The following is a 17,617-nucleotide window of genomic DNA, read 5'->3' on the forward strand; positions in this document are numbered from 1 at the left end:
CATGTCATAGGATCCAGATTCCAGATTTATACACAGAATGTGTATAAAGAAACACTTAAGCTATAAAGACAAGTTCATTTGCATTTTGCTTGATTATTTATGCTCTTAATGATTTGTCCCCATGCTATCTTGTACAGCTTTTGGAGATGAACTTCTTTATCAGAAGCCTTCAGCTTCAGTGCCTTTGTTCCTGCCATTTTTTTTTCCTTGGAGTGAATTCTCTTCTCTTTACTTTACTATTTATCGGCTATCCCTCATCCCCAAATTCAGGTTCTACCTCCATATAGCCTTCCTGCCCACTTCTCTGGTAGCTTAGGCCTATTTACTCCTTTGGTACCTATGATCACTGGGCAATTTGCATTGTCGTTTACCTACAGAAGAGTGTGTTTTAAATTGAGGTATAATTTACATACCCTGTCACCCTCTGAAAGGATACAATTCAGTGGTTTTCAGTTTATTCACAAAGTTACACAACTACCACCACTTCTAAGCCTAGAACATTTCATCACTCCAAAAAAAGCAACCCTATACTTGTTTTTAGTCCTTCTTTGTTGCCACCTAGACACTGGCAACCACTGATTTACCTTCTATCTCTGTAGGTTTGCCTGTTCCAGACATTTCATGTAAGTGAGGTAATATTTGACTTTCTGTAGCAGGTGTCTTTTTTTTTTTTTTAACTATTTTTTTTTAAAGATTTTATTTATTTATTTGACAGAGATTTCAAGTAGGTGGAGAGACAGGCAGAGAGAGAAAGAGGAGAGAGCAGGCTCACAGGCAGAGAGAGAGAGAGGAGAGAGCAGGCTCCCCACCGAGCAGAGAGCCTGACAAGGGGCTCAGTCCCAGGACCCTGGGATCATGAGGCAAGCTGAAGGCAGAGGCTTTAACCCACTAAGCCACCCAGGTGCCCCTGTATCAGGTGTCTTTTACTCAGCATAATGTCTTCAAGTTTCATCCATGTTGCAGCCTGAATTGTAACTTTTCCTTTTTCTGGATGAAAAATGTGCCATTGTTTGGATATACAGTACTATCAGTTAGATTTTAAAGTCCTTACAGTATCTCACTTCTTTATATCACTCTCAAGTCATCAAAGAAATAAGCTAAGTAATTCAGAAGTATTAATTATTAGAGTAATTGATCGATATTGAAAAAAGAAAGATACTAAAATAAAAATGACTTAATGTTTGTGATATAGTTCCTCTTGCCAAGGGCCAGAAACTTGTCTGTAGTCTGTGTCCACTTTCTCTTATTTACTTGGTCATCAGATTATTTCATACTACCTCCAGAATAACTATATAATGAATCTATTCTTCCTTCTCCCTGCCTTGAGCCTTTACCATTTCTCATCTCTGCTGTAGCTGCCTGACTGTTCTCCCTGTTCAGATCTCTCCCCTCTTAGATCAATCTTCCATCTTGCAGCTAAGGTTATGTTTCCAAAATACCAATCTAATTTTGTATATTTGCTTTTTTAAGGGCTTTGATGTCACTTACTGATTTAAGCTATAGGAGGCTATTTGCCCTTCTGTTCATTCATTAATTTCAACCAGTACACGTTTGTTGCCTACTATGGGCCAGGCACTATTATAAGTGGTGGGGAGATATGTTCAAAACAAAACTACAACAAAACACTTAGTTCTTGCCATCATAGAACTTACAAACATTAACCAAATAATCACACAAATACGTTATTATAAACAGTGATAAATGCTCTGAAGGAAAAGCCCGGGGTATAATGAAAGGAATCTAATCTAGTCTGGGAGATCAAGGAAAATTTCCTTAAGCAAGTACATAGGAGAACTGAAAAATGGATGGCATTTAATTATCCGAAGTTGGATAAAAACAGCCTGGTATTCATAGGAGGTAAAAGGGATCCTGGTTCGTTTAATGAACTTGAGAGGCCTAGTGTGGTTAGAGCATAGTGCAGAAAATTTTTCTGGAGAAGTAGGTAGGGTGCATAGGGATTGTTGGACCTGAGCTGAAAAAGCTGCGGAAGGCCACTGAAGGATTTGAAACAGGAGAGTGGAAGAATAGCATTTTAGAAAGAGTCTTCTGGCTACAATTTAGAGAATGGATTGTAAGGAGACAGGAATGATTAGGGAGAAGGCGCTTAGTAGACTATTATAGTCAGGCAGGCAGAAGATACAGTTTGGTCTAGCTTGTGCTTGGGGTAGAAATGGAGAAAAGTGGACAGGTTAAAAAATATTTAGAGGTGAAAGTGACAATTTAGTGGTGGATTGGATGGAGCAGGGAGCATGTGAGTGAAGGAAGTTGTCAAGGATTATCAAGCTTCCAGTTTATAATGCTGAGTGAATAATGGTACCGTTCACTGAAAGAAGAAACTGGGGGAAGACCTTAGATGCTAAGAATTTAGTTTTGGGGGGCGCCTGGGTGGCTCAGTGGTTTGGGCTGCTGCCTTCGGCTTGGGTTATGATCTCAGGGTCCTGGGATCGAGCCCCGCATCGGGCTCCCTCCTCCGCAGGAAGCCTGCTTCCCTCTCTCTCTCTCTCTCTCTCTGCCTGCCTCTCTGCCTACTTGTGATCTCTGTCTGTCAAATAAATAAATAAAATCTTTAAAAAAAAAATTTTAGTTTTGGAATATTGAGTTTTAGGTGCTTCTGACATAGTTAAAAGGAAATATTAAGCTAATAGTTGATTATATAAATCTGTAGAAGTGGACTGGACTCAATATATTGCTTTTTGAGCTCAGCCTTCTTCAGTCTTCTTGCGCCCTGTGATGGTCTGAATATTTGGGTCCCCTCCGAAGTTCATTATATTGAAATCCTAATGCCCAGTGTGATGGTGTTAGGAGGTAGGGAACTTTGGGGAGGTATTTAGGTTAAGAGGGTGGAGTCCTCATAAATGGGAATAATATTCTTATAAAAAAGATTCTACAGAGCTTCCTATCCACTACTCCTGTGTTAGGATACAAGGAAAAATCTGTAGACCAGGAGAAGGCCCTTATCTGACCCAGCAGATCTTAGACTTCCAAGCCTTTAGACTTTAGCCTTGAAAGAAGACTTTAGTCATCTAAGCCTTTAGATCTTAGACTTTAGAGCCTCTAAAACTATGAGAAATAAATTTCTGTTGTTATAAGGCAACCTGTCTGTGATCTTTGGTTACAGCAGTCTGAACAGACTAAGACACTCTTATATAGAAATTACAGTATCATAATAATCCAATAGTTACTATCAGTGCTCTTTTGAGTGATAATTTTCTGTTAAGGTACCCAAACATTTAGCCTATTCCTTGTGTGAATTTCCCCCTCCCCAAAATAGATACTATCTCTAATACAAGTTAATAGTGTGGACAAGAGAATTGTTAATTTTTCTTTTATAAAAATTTCCTACTTGATTTTTAATAGATTATATCCATGTGGGGCTCCTGTGTGGCTCAGTTAAGTGTCCGACTCTTGATCTCCGCTCAGCTCTTGATCTCAGGGTAGTAAATTTAAGCGCTGGGCTGGGCTCTGCAGTGGGCATGGAGCCTACTTTAAAAAAATATCTGTGTCCATATAGATATTATCACAAATATCATCTATACAGTTGGCTTATGTAGTATGATATGTGGTGTATAATGGGGCAAGAATAGCTTTTCTTCCCCGTTTGAAAGTTGAAAATGACTTTTTAGGGGGCGCCTGGGTGGCTCAGTGGGTTAAAGCCTCTGCCTTCAGCTCAGGTCATGATCCCAGGGTCCTGGGATCGAGCCCCATATCGGGCTCTCTGCTCAGCAGGGAGACTGCTTCCTCCTCTCTCTCTCTCTCTCTCTGCCTCTCTGACTACTTGTGATCCCTGCCTGTCAAAGAAAGAAAGAAAGAAAGAAAGAGAAAGAAAGAAAATGACTTTTTAGGCAGCCTTTCTTGGGGTAGTTAAGCAAGGTTTACTGTTTTAAAAAATTAAACTATTTCTATAAATTTTAAATTCATAAGGCATTATATAAATTTATAAGAGTGATAAAACTACACAGAACTATATACACATACATACACAAATAAGTGGATATAAAACTGGTAAAATCTGAAAAAAAGCAAACTGTATCAATGATAGTGTCCTGGATTTGGTGGTTATGTAACATGGTACCATTGAAGGAAGCTGGGTGAAGGATATAACTTTTCTGTACTAGTTTTGGAACTTCCTATGAATCTATAATTATTTCAAAATAAAAAGTTTGGTTAAAAGATTCATAAGACAAAAGAAATTTCTGTTACATACATTTATGCCAAAATGAGATTTAATTTTTCCAAAGGTAGGTTCAGGAGATTTAATTGACTTTTTTTAAGTTTCTTTCTTTCTTTTTTTTTTTTTTTTTTTGAGTCATTTTTTACATACAACTTGGGGCTAGAACTTATGACCTTGAGATCAGGAGTCACATGCTGTCCAACTGAGCCAGCTGGGCACCCTGATTTAATTGATTTTAATTAATACTGTATACAATATAAAAATGTACTAACAGTATTGAAGAGTAAAGGTACTAACACCATAAATCAAAACAGTATGAATAAAAATATAACCTAAGACACAATCTCATATGAGGCTTTAAAAATGTTTCTTACTGTGTGAATAATAAAAATTATTCTTCCTTGGTGCCTCAGTCAGTTAAGCATCTGCCTTCTGCTCAGTTCATAATCCCAGGATTGTGGATCTGCTTCTCCCTCTGTCCCTCCCCCGGCCTACTCCAGCTCTGTCCCCCTGCTAATGCTCTCACTCTCTCTCTCTCTCTTAAATAAGTAAAATCTAAAAAAAAAAATTTTCTTACGAAATAACTTCAAAATCCAATGTAAGTCTAGCAATTACAAGATTGTTATTTACTTCCATCGGTTTCTTGATATCTTTTCATTGCCTTATGCAAGCATTAAAATGTTTTTATCTCTAAAATGGAACAACAGAATTTATCCATTCAGTGTGAAACATGTGCTTGTTTTATTTTGCTGCACAAATACTCAGTTCTGTTTTAGATTTAAGGACAAGGACACATGGATTTCATTTTCACATGAAATGAGAATTCTTATCTTTGCCCTTGTTGCTTGTTAAATAAGAAAAAGCTTCTCCACATATATAATGTTAACAGGTATCAACAAAATGTTAATTATTCTTTGCAAAACACTCTTCTTTCTCAGAAATATAGAGCTCATCTAGTTGCAGATCAGTAAATCTCATCCTGAGTATGATATCCTATAGCACTGACCGAGTTCTTCTCCTCTTCCCAAGTGAAGTTCTCAGGCTCAGAAGATTCACAGAAAAGATCCCTCATCTAGTAATATACTTGAGTTTAAAGGGAGGGGAAAATTACTATTAAATCTTACCCTGCAGTATTTCCAGGTGGCTTTCAGTAAAACTTGAAATCCACTGATACTCTTCCTCATTCTCAGGCAAACAAGTGGAAACATTTTTAAGATTTCCTTTTGCAGTAGATTTTTTTCAAAGATTAATTTATTTTATATCCACTTATATCGGGGCGCCTGGGTGGCTCAGTTAGTTAAGTGTCTGCCTTCAGCTCAGGTCATGATCCGAGGGTCCTGGGATTGAGCCCTGCATTGGGTTCTCTGCTCAGCAGCATGTCTGCTCCTCCCTCTCCTTCTATATCTCTCACTTTCACTCGCTCTAAAATAAATAAATAAAATCTTTCTTTAAAAAAACAAATCTACTTATATTTATTATCTTCACATTGGTTTTACTTAGCAAATGACAAGAATATTATAAATAGTATAGCAAGAAGGAATTAATTTAAAATTAATATTTTATAATACCTATCCTGGAGTTGACAACCAAGCTAGCAGGTTCTTAACTCTGGTTTAACTTAAGAAACCTGTGCTCCTGGAGTAGTTTGGAATCTTCTTGTTTTCTGACATTCTTGTCAACATGTTAAGCTAACTACAAGTTTTTTGACTTTCTGTTGCTTTTTTATACCCACACCTAATTATATCTTGGGAACACTAAGGGATGTGTCAGACTGCTATTACTGGCATTCCTGCATATGTCCATGATATTTTTCTACTTTATAGTAAATGGGATTAAAAAAAAAAAACCTACAAAATGAAGCTAAAGGTGCCTTTTTGAGGTTCTGGCATCCATGCTATGACAAACTGCTGAACATAAAATTCTTCATCACAGCATTTTTTAGTACTATAATTTCTATATCCTTTTTTTGGTTTAGATTAAGGACTGTTAGGTGCAGTCCTTTCTGGAGGCCAGGAAACAGTTGTTAAGGTCCTTTCCTGCCTCATAATTCTAAAACCTTTAATGTTACTGCCATACTAATGACTTCCTGATCTAAATCTTCCCTTTGTTAAATCGAGAAAAGCACTCTTTGTACCTGTTGGAAATGGAATTTTAGTTACATTTCACCTCTTTTATTTATTTCTTAATTTAGATTGAAACAAGCAGAAAGTAATTTCAGAGAATATTTTAGTCTCAAGATTCTATGATAGCATTTACAGGAACTATTTTTAGACTAAATAGGGAAGGACATGAATTCAAAAATACTTGCATTTTATTTCAAGCTGAGTCAACTCCCTTTTAAAAACTTTTTAGAATCATCTACTGCTAACCTGGAAGTATTTTGAGTAGGAAACTGGAGACAGAGGACATTAATGATTTGCTGTATCAGTAGCTAAAACTAGGACTTATCCCCAGAATACAAACTTTGTTACAATTAATTGCAGGAGTTGTCACGACCAGATTAAGATGTGACTCATAATTGAGCCAGTCATTAATTGAAGTGTAAGCCAGAATTCTAATAGCAGTTCTCAAAAAGTAACCTAGAATTTGGAGTAATGTGCAAATTAAGCTCTTTATATTGTATATGATCTTCAGGTAAGGAGAGTCTGTATTAAAACTATTCTGGGGCGCCTGGGTGGCTCAGTGGGTTAAGCCGCTGCCTTCGGCTCAGGTCATGATCTCAGAGTCCTGGGATCGAGTCCCGCATCAGGCTCTCTGCTCAGCGGGGAGCCTGCTTCCTCCTCTCTCTCTCTGCCTGCCTCTCTGCCTACTTGTGATCTCTCTGTCAAATAAATAAATAAAATCTTTAACAAAAAAAAAAATAAAAATAATAAAAATAAAAATAATAAAATAAAACTATTCTGGTTTGTCTTTGCCAAGATTATTGTCTCAACTACCACTCCAGTCATGAGGCTTCTAGTTAACAGCAGCAATGGTTGTTTAATAGTGTGTATTGTCTGGTCCTACTTTTTTTTTTTTTTTTACTTAATTTCTGTATGACCTCAGTTCCTTTACTATTGCCATTTGTTTTTCAACCAGAAAATGTGGCATTTGTACTACTTTAATTATCTGTAACCTCTAAGGCACTGTGGAGACTATGAATGGAATTTATTTTGTAATGTGGATAACTGAATCTCTTTACTCCTTTTTAGAGTTGCCCTAAAAGCAAAACAAAAATCCCCAAACAGCTTCATTTTTGCCCAAACTAAAGATAAATGATGTCATTATATAAAGAAAAGGGCTGAAATAGCTGGGAACTCTTACTAGTCAAAGTTGTCCAGAACCAAGCGTTAATATACAAAGCACTTAGCATAGATATTTGGTGATTTAAATGAAAAGAATGTGTAAATAAATACATGAAATGTAGGGGAAAGCCATTTGCAGTTTTTCTTTAACAAATTTTATCTAATAGTTTACATATATATGGATAATGCCTTTAGAATTTATACAGTCAATTTGTTCTGAAGCACATAGTGTGCATAATAATGAAGGGAATCCAAAATGATACCATGTAATATATTTTGTTTATATCATCCATATAAAGTGGCTGTTTTAAGTCTAAGATTCTTTTACTGGTCTCACCAATTATCTGAAATCTTTTAAACGTCTTCACTTCCCTCATCTTTCATTTTCTTGTTGTAAAATAAAAGATGGTTTTTAGTTATTTATCAGCTGTAAAATAGGATTATATGCCATAGCAGATATTCATAGAGATCTTCAAATGATAATTATTTTACTTAAATATTATATTCATGTAGGTTAAGAGTCACACATTTTTACCTTGATTTTTATAGTTTTGTCCTCTCTCCTCCTAAGATCTCAGTGGTTCAATAGCATCTCCGGATGTCAAATTAAACCTTGGTGGAGATTTTATTAAAGAATCTACAGCTACTACATTTCTGAGACAAAGAGGATATGGCTGGCTTTTGGAAGTTGAAGATGATGATCCTGAAGATAACAAGCCACTCTTGTATGTAAAAATCATAATATGTGTTTCTTTGTTTTTTGGAACTAGTCTGTGGGATGATTATATTCTTTTGTGTTATTTAAATACAAGTATGGCTGATCTTAACCTTTTTGGTTAGACTATTAGGTGCTTTTCAATTTTACTAGTATTTAGAAAAATTAAAATAATGAGAATATTTTAACCCTATTGAGTGGCAAAAATGGAAAGAATTGTAATTCTGTATATTTGTCTCACTCACGTGCACGTACCTACCCCCCCCCACACACACACACAGATATTCCAAACTGTTAGGGCTTACTTGGGCTTAGAGCTATCTCAAGTAAACATCCAGTCTAAGTAAAAAAGCAGACTGCTTGCTATGGAAATTAAGTTTAAGGCAAATTAAACCTCCACAAAGATTTGCACTCCAAAAAATCTCTCCCATGCAGAAATTTTAGAGGTAGCACTGGCAGGACTAGAGGAAGTCTTTCACTTTCTTCATAGTACTTGAAATTTTTCAAGTGATTATCATTTGAGAAAAAAAAAAGGAAAGAATTTAACAGCTTGGGAAGAACCTATAGCTCTGTAAAATCAAGGCATTATCAGGTTAATCTCTGTGGTAATTGTTGGTAGATTAAGTGTTAAAATTTTCTGTTTCTTAATATTAATACACTGTTTTTCATCAAATTTTTAAAACAGTGAGTTATAAGATGCAATTATTTTATGTTCATCGATAAGCAGGAAACAGTATGTAAGGCAGCATAAAGCCAAGACATCAAAAGGCTATCTTATTAGTGTAGGGATAAATGGGAAACAACCCACCCTACAAAAAGAGGCGGCAAGGATGTTTGCTTGTCTCAGTTTGGCAGTGGGTGGGCTGTTAGAAAAAAAGTAACCCCTGAGAATGGAAACCCCACACCAGTTCTCATAGGATTGCAGTCTGAATTATCAGTATGGTCAAGGGCTCAAGCAGAAGATTTTATTTAAAGTTACCCCAGTTACTCCAGGAGACTGTAAAATGGAAAGGCAGATCTTGGAAGAAGTTGGCTTCACTCCAGGCTGACAAGGTACGACACCAGCAGTTGTGACAAGCATCCTGATTTTAGAGAGGTTAAAATGTTGAAAATGTACGCCATGGAATCAGTGAAATGCCGTACTTAAAATGCAATGCTTTGTTGACCAATGGAGATGACGCTGTCATATTTTTTTTAAAGATTTTATTTATTTATTTGACAGAGAGAGATCACAAGTAGGCAGAGAGGCAGGCAGAGAGAGAGAGGAGGAAGCAGGCTCCCTGCTGAGCAGAGAGCCTGACGCAGGACTCGATCCCAGGACCCTGAGATCATGACCTGAGCCGAAGGCAGTGGCTTAACCCACTGAACCACTCAGGCGCCCGACACTGTCATGTTTAAACTTTAATTTTATTGCAGCTGTCTCAGTATTCAGAAATGCATGCTTTTTAAGAATTTTTATTTTATATTATAGGGAGGAACTGGATATCGATCTAAAGGATATTTACTACAAAATCCGGTGTGTTTTGATGCCAATGCCATCACTTGGTTTTAACAGACAAGTGGTGAGGGACAATCCTGACTTTTGGGGTCCTCTGGCTGTTGTTCTTTTCTTTTCCATGATATCATTGTATGGACAATTTAGGGTAAGTATATGTTACTTTATAGAAAATTGAAATATTTTAAGAGCTTTAAAATTAAAAGTAGCCAAATGTTAACTGTAATGCTACATTATGTTTAAGAAATGCTTTACTTTTTTTTTTTCTTAAGATTTTTATTTATTTATTTGACAGAGAGAGATCACAAGTAGGCAGAGAGGCAGGCAGAGATAGGGGGAAGCAGATTCCCTGCTGAGCAGAGAGCCCTATGGGGGACTCGATCCCAGGACCCTGATATAATGGCCTGAGCTGAAGGCAGAGGCTTAACCCACTGAGCCACCCAGGCACTCCAAGAAATGCTTTACTTTTACACATTATTTCCAACTTGTTCATCTCTAGAACTCTTTTTAATTAAATAAGTGAGGAGTACTTTAATGCTTTCCAAACTTTTACATCATCATTCTTCTAGAAAGTACTAACAATTGCATTGCAACTGGGTAAACAGATGAGACTACTCTAAGCTAAGCTGAAGTGACCAAAGTGACCAAAAGGGCTTCCCTTGCCCTTTATGATTTCTCCCAAGGGATGAAGAGTCTGAAACACAATACTCAACATGTTCTTACCTTTTATTTATTCTCAAAATAAATATTTTAGGGGCTCCTGGCTGGCTCAGTCAGTGGAGCACATGATTCTTGATTGTGAGTTCACACCCCACACTGGGCTTAGAGCTTACTTCAAAACATAATAGTAAATACTTTAATAAATAATGACAAGGGTTCCATCAGAATTTGTTTTTATATAATACTTTGTTTTGGGGCGCCTGGGTGTCTCAGTGGGTTAAAGCCTCTGCCTTCAGCTCAGGTCATGATCCCAGGGTCCTGGGATTGAGCCCCACATCAGGCTCTGCTCAGCAGGGAGCCTGCTTCCTCCTCTCTCTTTCTCTCTCTCTCTGCCTGCCTCTCTGCCTACCTGTGATCTCTATCTGTCAAATAAATAAATAAAATCTTTAAAAAAAAATACTTTTACTCTCAGGGGCTTTATCTTTATTATCAAAGCAACATACACATTACTCCTTAATCCCTAGCTTAAGGCTTTATGGAAGTAAAAAATAACTCTATCACTGAATGATTGAGAAATGAATTCATTTCTTGTTGCTTCTGTAACAAATTTCCACAAGTTTTGTGGCTTAAAACAGTGAAAATTTATTTGACGGTTAAACAAGTCAGAAATTCAAAATGAGCTTGAAGGAGCTAAGATCAAAATGTCAGCAGGGCTGACTCCCCTGTAGGCTCCAGTTGGTTAAAGCCTCTACCCATATCTAGAGGCTGTCAGCTTTCTTTGGTTTCTGGTGGCATGACTATAATCTCTGCTATTGTGGTCACATTACTTCTTCTCTACTGTAGTCAAAACTCCCTCTCCCTCCTTTTTTAAAGGACAGTTGTGATTACATTTAGTGCTCATTTGGATAATCCAGAATAATCTCCCAATAGCAAGATCCTTAGTGTAATATAACACTAGTCTTATTAATATTTACCTTAGATCAATAGTTTATATCAAGTATTCTGTTGGAAATATGCATTGAAGAAGTCGGATGGGGATTCTGGTCTACTACTCACCACTAATCCTTCACCTGGAACATCTCTAATTTTATCTGTTTTGTATAATCTTTCATTTGAACAAAGGATTGTAAAACTAAAAACAGATTATTGCCTCCGTAGAACATCACTCAGTTGGGTTTTACTTGATGTTTTCTGTGACTAGATTGGGGTCATGAATTTTTGGCAAGGATACTATTTTGTGTCCTCCGTATACTCTTAGGGAATATGTGATATTGATATATCTTTTACTGGTGCCTTTAACATTGGTTGCTTGATTAGGTGATAGGGTGGTATCTGCCCAGTTCCTCCACAGTAAAGTTGCTATTTTTCCATTTTAATTAATAAATAAGTATCTTGTGGAGATACTTTATGACTATGCAGACATTGTGTTTCTCCTCAAACTTTAGCTCACTAATTTTAACATCAGTTGATGGATCTTGAGTTCAGCAGTTACTACTATAGTGTTTACTGCATGGTGGTGTTCTGTTTTCCTCATTCCTTCCACATGTATTGATTGGTATTCTCTATGGAATAGCTACCCGTACTTGGCCATTGCTTAAATATTGTTGTATTTATTTATGTCAATATGGAATCATGAATATTTATTTTATTTTCTGGATTATAACCCAGTGCTATAATTATTTATTTTATTGGTGAGATTATTCCAGTTTAAGCATTGGGAACTCCTTCAGGTTAGCTTCTGTGTCCTTTCAACATCTTCCCATTAGTTCTTTGAGCATTTCCTTTCCTTCTAAGTCCACAGAGTGTTCTGGGCTCTCCTTTTATCTCCCCTGCCCCAACCCTGGCATCAGTTATTTATCAAAAGAATCCTAGTTCCTTTTATCAGGGAATGATGCTTAGAAACCAGGATCTGGGCAATAAGTATGCTTATTTTGCTGTTGGGTCTTCATTATTTCTAGACCCTGCAAGCAGATAAAACTTGGAGATAGAGGCATATATGATTATCACACTAAGTCTCAGGAGTTAAAATTACCTGAAATATCTCCCACTTACATATATAATTAATGTAAATTTTAAAGACCTTGGGAGAAGACCTATAACTTCTTATAGGGATGAATTCTCCTTGCAAGATGTTGTAAACCAGAGGTTTGGAAGTAAATACTTTGCTCATTTTTTGCGGTAATTTTTCATCAGAGATCTTGAAATATTGAGATTTCCTTAGGCAATTGATCATTGCTAAATTTTCATTTGGATATAAAATTGTATTAACATACTGCATTCTTACTAGGTTTTGGAAAGATACTTGGTAACTCAAAGTCTCTATGACCTGAAATTGTATATCCCAAACTGTCTTACATAAGCAGAGAATTGACTTTGAGGGAAATTATCACCTTATTTGGTACAAAGCTATTAATTGCATGAATTTTTTTTTCCCCCTTAAGGTGGTCTCATGGATTATAACCATTTGGATATTTGGTTCCCTAACAATTTTCTTACTGGCCAGAGTACTTGGTGGAGAAGTAAGTAGTTGATTTTGAAAATAGCCTTTGTTTCTGATCATAAATTTTATTTTTGGTATTGTACATATTATCAGTAGCTATATTCATCATAATTAATTCTTGTCCCAGAATTGCTTTTAAGTTACACTACTTCCCCTAAGAAGATCAACATACTGGGATTGTGCATGCTCAATAAAGGTTACAAGAAAGGAAGAAGAAAGAAAAGATCCCATACCACCCATAAGTAATGTACAGCTTTTTAGGGAAACATAATTTATTTTCTAGTACAGCATTTCTCAAATTTTTGATCTCAGGTCCCCAAGGAGATTTTTTTGTCTGGGTTTTATTTATTAATACTTATCATATTAGAAATTAAAATAAAATTTTTGAATATGTATTTATTCATTTAAAAGTAAAACCAGAGACGCCTCAATGGCTCAGTCGGTTAAGTGTCTGCCTTTGGCTCAGGTCACGATCCCAAGGTTCTGGGACTGAATCCCTGCTGAACAGGGAGCCTGCTTTCTCTCTCTGCCTGCCTTTCCCCTTGCTTGTGCTTGCACTCTGTCTCTATGACAGATAAATAAAATGACCCAAGCCAAAGCCAAGAGTCCATGGTCAACTGACTGTGCCTCCCAGGTGTCCATAAATAATATGGTGGCTCATTGGGTTAAGCCTCAACCTTCAGATTGGGTCATTCGGGGTCCTGGGACCGAGCTCCGCATCAGGCTCTCTGCTCAATGGGGAGCCTGCTTCCCCTTCTCTTCTCTCTGCCTACTTGTGATCTCTCTCTCTCTCTTTGGCAAATAAATAAATAAAATCTTTTTCAAAAACCAAACTTTTTTTTTTTTAAGATTTTATTTATTTATTTGACAGAGAGAGATCACAAGTAGATAGAGAGGCAGGCAGAGAGAGAGAGAGGGAAGCAGGCTCCCTGCTGAGCAGAGGGCCCGATGCAGGACTCGATCCCAGGACCCTGAGATCATGACCTGAGCCAAAGGCAGCGGCTTAACCCACTGAGCCACCCAGGCGCCCCCAAACTGCTTTTTATATAAAAAATAATAATAATACATTTTAAAGAAAAACAACTTTTTCAAAAACATAAAAGTGCTAAGAGTGGCATTGTTTTGCATTTTTGCAGGTAGCTTTAATGTCTGGCTTAATGGAAGCTGGTTTCTAATATCTGCTTTCTGTATTCAGTCTGTTATGATACATTGTCTTGGTTAAAGTATATGAGAAAAAGAAGGCCTTAAACATAGAATTGGAAAAGGAAGGGTATTTCTTTTTAAGATTTTATTTATTTTAGAAAGTGCATTGGGACGCCTGGGTGGCTCAGTTGGTTAAGCAGCTGCCTTCGGCTCAGGTCATGATCCCAGTGTCCTGGGATCGAGTCCCACATCGGGATCCTTGCTCCGCAGGGAGCCTGCTTCTCCCTCTGACTCTGCCTTCCACTGTCTGCCTGCCTGTGCTCACTCTCGCTCGCTCTCTCTCTGACAATTAAATAAATAAAAAATCTTAAAAAAAAAATAAGAAAGTGCACAAGCGGGAGGTGGGGGGTGGGATAGAGGTGGAAGCAGACTCCCCACTGAGCAGGAAGCCCATATGGGCTCAGTCCCAACACCCTGGGATCATGACCTGAGCCAAAAGTAGTTGCTTAACTGGCATCCAGAAAAAAGAGTGTTTTAATAGCTTTTTCAGATGATTATGGATGTTCTTCTCTGAAACTATACCTACATTTAATAAGTCCTAGCTTCTTAAAGGTTTGTTGCAGTAAGGAATCTCAAACAATATTAATGAACTTTTCATACTTTGTTTCATTAAAATTTCACTTTGAGTGGATCTTTTTACGCATGCACGGTTATTTGGAAGACATTGGTTCACTAAGTTTTACACATCTTCCAGATGTTGACACGTCTTACTGTACGATATCAGAAAATCACATTAATTAATATATCCACCCATCTTTAAGTTTAGATCAGGCTAAAGTTTGGATCAGCTCCCTGGTGGATGGACAGCCTGCTTATCCCTCTTCACCACTTGTGCTCTCTCTCATGCATGTTCTCTCTCTCTCTCAGATAAATAAATATTAAAAAAAAAAAAAAAAAAACGCTTATGATACCCAACTCTGAATAACCATAGTTTTTCTTTCACTTGTTCTTTCAAGTAAAAATGGTGTTCCATTTTTACTTGAAATTACATCTAACTCAACACTTCACTCAAACAGTTATAGAAGCGCTTTTCTTTGGGATAACCATTGAACCAGGATAAAACAGAAATGCTTCCTATGGGAATACCTAAGTGGCTCGGTCAGTTGAGTGTCTGCCTTCAGCTCAGGTTATGATCCTGGGGTCCTGGAATCGAGTCCTGTGTCAGGCTCCTTGGGGAGGAGCTTCTCCCTCTGCCTACTGTTGCCCCTGCTTGTGCTCTCTTTCTCTCTGACATATAAGTAAAATCTTAGGAAAAAAAAAATGGGAACACCTGGGTGGCTCAGGGGCTTAAAGCCTCTGCCTTTGGCTCGGGTTGTGATCCCAGGGTCCTGGGATCGAGCCGCACATCGGCTCTGCTCAGCAGGGAGCCTGCTTCCTCTTCTCTCTTTCTGCCTTTCTCTCTGCCTACGTGTGATCTCTGTCTGTCAAATTAATAAATAAAAATAACTAAATAAAAAATCTTTAAAAAGAAAAAAAAAGACTTTCTATGTACTTCCCATTTGTTATACAGAATGTTAAAGAGATATACTCAAAAGCTGAGATTTAATAGAATTAATCATTTTAACTGTTTCATTAAGGATATTCTTAAGTGAAACTAGCTTTTTTTCTTTTTCTGTGATTGTGTAGTAGTGAAGAGTACAGTAACTACTAGTATAGTTTATGCCACCTTGATTCACAGTAAAGCAGCACATTTTACCCATTTTTGTTTTTCCCTGCTAGTATGAATCCGATGAGAAAAGGCAAATAATGTTTTATTATTTTTATAGTAAATACTTTTGACCTTCCAATCTTCTGGAAGAGTCTCTGGGACCCTCGGTAGCCCATGAACCACATCTTCTGAACTGCTGCCCCATTAAAAAAGACTTTGTGAATTACTGTAAACCTAGGAATTTTAGCAGTTTATTCTCTTTTCTTTTGCTTTTTGTTTTTTGTTTTTTGTTTTTTCTAGCAGTTTGTTCTGTGGAGAGATTAAAGCAGTGAGGATGCCAGGCACAGTTATCTTGTGGGTGTTGACTCTCTAAGAACATTGATGGCTCAATGCAGAGACCTTAAACGTTTTTCTCCTATTTGATAGAAAGATCTGCCAAGCCTGTTACTTAGTTTAGTTATCTGCTTTCCAGTTTCCAAGATTATGTTGCTGTTGTCCCATCTTCTCTTATTCTGTTTAGCCTCTTTTTTAAAAGAAAATTATATCACTTATTAATACAATAAAACAAAGCACATAGTTTTATTTTGTAATACAGATTATGCAATTATGCACTAGGCAAAGAATAATATGAAAATACCATCATTCATAAAGTGTCACAACTGAAAATTACTATAAAAGAGGAGGAAGTAGCTTTCGTCAAACTTTATTTTCTCCAAAGTAATGCAGTTATCTTATACAAAATAACACTTTGATTCTTGTAAATGGCTTTTCTTTCATTACACTCATTCTCTTTATATCATGTGTCTTATCTAAACTTACAGAGTTTAGGATCAGACTTTTTTTTCCTGGTCCTTTTGAGGTATTATTTTTTTCCCATTTTATTCATGGGTTCATATATATTTGGGGGCTTACATTATTGTGACTTGTCTAAGATATATAAACAATGATAATGAACTTGATCTGCATTATCTGTATTTGGAAGGTGCACAAAGATTTCATCCACAACCTGGTGAGCCTTTAGTTATCACTTCTTGTGTGTGCTGAGGTGTGCCTTCAGGTTTATACATTTTTAAAATATCAGTTAGGAACCAGTTCTCCTTTATACAGTGACCAACCTACATGACCTCTGTGAATTTCTCTGTTACTTTGTTTCTCCGAGGTGTGTACTATGTTTTCAGATCCCAAGATATTTTATGGTTTAGTTTCCTTTGTTTATGCCTCTTAAAAAAAAAAAAAAAAGTTCATGGGTACATCTGATTGGCACAGTCTCTTGAGCATCTTTTTGATTTCGCTCCATTGAGATCGAGCCCCGCATCAGGCTCCCCGCTCAGGATGGAGTCTGCTTAAGACTCTACCTCCCTCTATCCCGTTTTAGAGGGTTTCCCCCGCCTTCCCTTTTAGTATAGTTTCAGGAGGGAATGATATTAAATAAATGTGTTCAATCCATCATCTTAACCTAAAACTGTTGAATAAATTTGGAATAACATTTACCTATGAAACTTTTTTCACTCTGCATATAAAAATTTAAAATAATTCTAATGGAGACTTAAGATTATATTTGTTCACATATTATTTGTTGTATCTTTGACACAACCCAATGTAATATTTATATGAAAATAGGTATCATTAAATGTTTTGGTAATTTAGGACTGTTGATGTAATAGTTAAGAAACTTAGATCTTGGGGCGCCTGGGTGGCTCAGTGGGTTAAGCCCCTGCCTTTAGCTCAGGTCATGATCTCAGGGTCCCGGGATCGAGTCCCGCATCGGGCTCTCTGCTCAGCAGGGAGCCTGCTTCCCTCTCTCTCTCTGCCTGCCTCTCCATCTACTTGTGATTTCTCTCTGTCAAATAAATAAATAAAATCTTTTTTAAAAAAAAAGAAAAGAAAAGAAAAGAAACTTAGATCTTAGGGGCAGCTGGGTGACTCAGTTAAGTGTGGACT

General features: G+C 37.0%; 1 protein-coding gene across 2 annotated transcripts in view; it reads left to right on the top strand.

Annotated features, from left to right (window-relative positions):
• Positions 1-17,617, top strand: part of YIPF4 (Yip1 domain family member 4) — a 41,372-nt gene that overhangs the window by 6,770 nt on the left and 16,985 nt on the right. For both annotated transcript variants that reach the window (XM_059405406.1, XM_059405405.1), the window contains exons 2-4: positions 8,027-8,180; positions 9,642-9,813; positions 12,767-12,844. In XM_059405406.1, coding sequence (XP_059261389.1) covers positions 8,027-8,180; positions 9,642-9,813; positions 12,767-12,844 — 404 coding nt within the window. The remainder of the gene's footprint in view (positions 1-8,026; positions 8,181-9,641; positions 9,814-12,766; positions 12,845-17,617) is intronic.

Source organism: Mustela nigripes, chromosome 7 (genome assembly GCF_022355385.1).
Source record: "Mustela nigripes isolate SB6536 chromosome 7, MUSNIG.SB6536, whole genome shotgun sequence".
NCBI lineage: Eukaryota > Metazoa > Chordata > Mammalia > Carnivora > Mustelidae > Mustela > Mustela nigripes.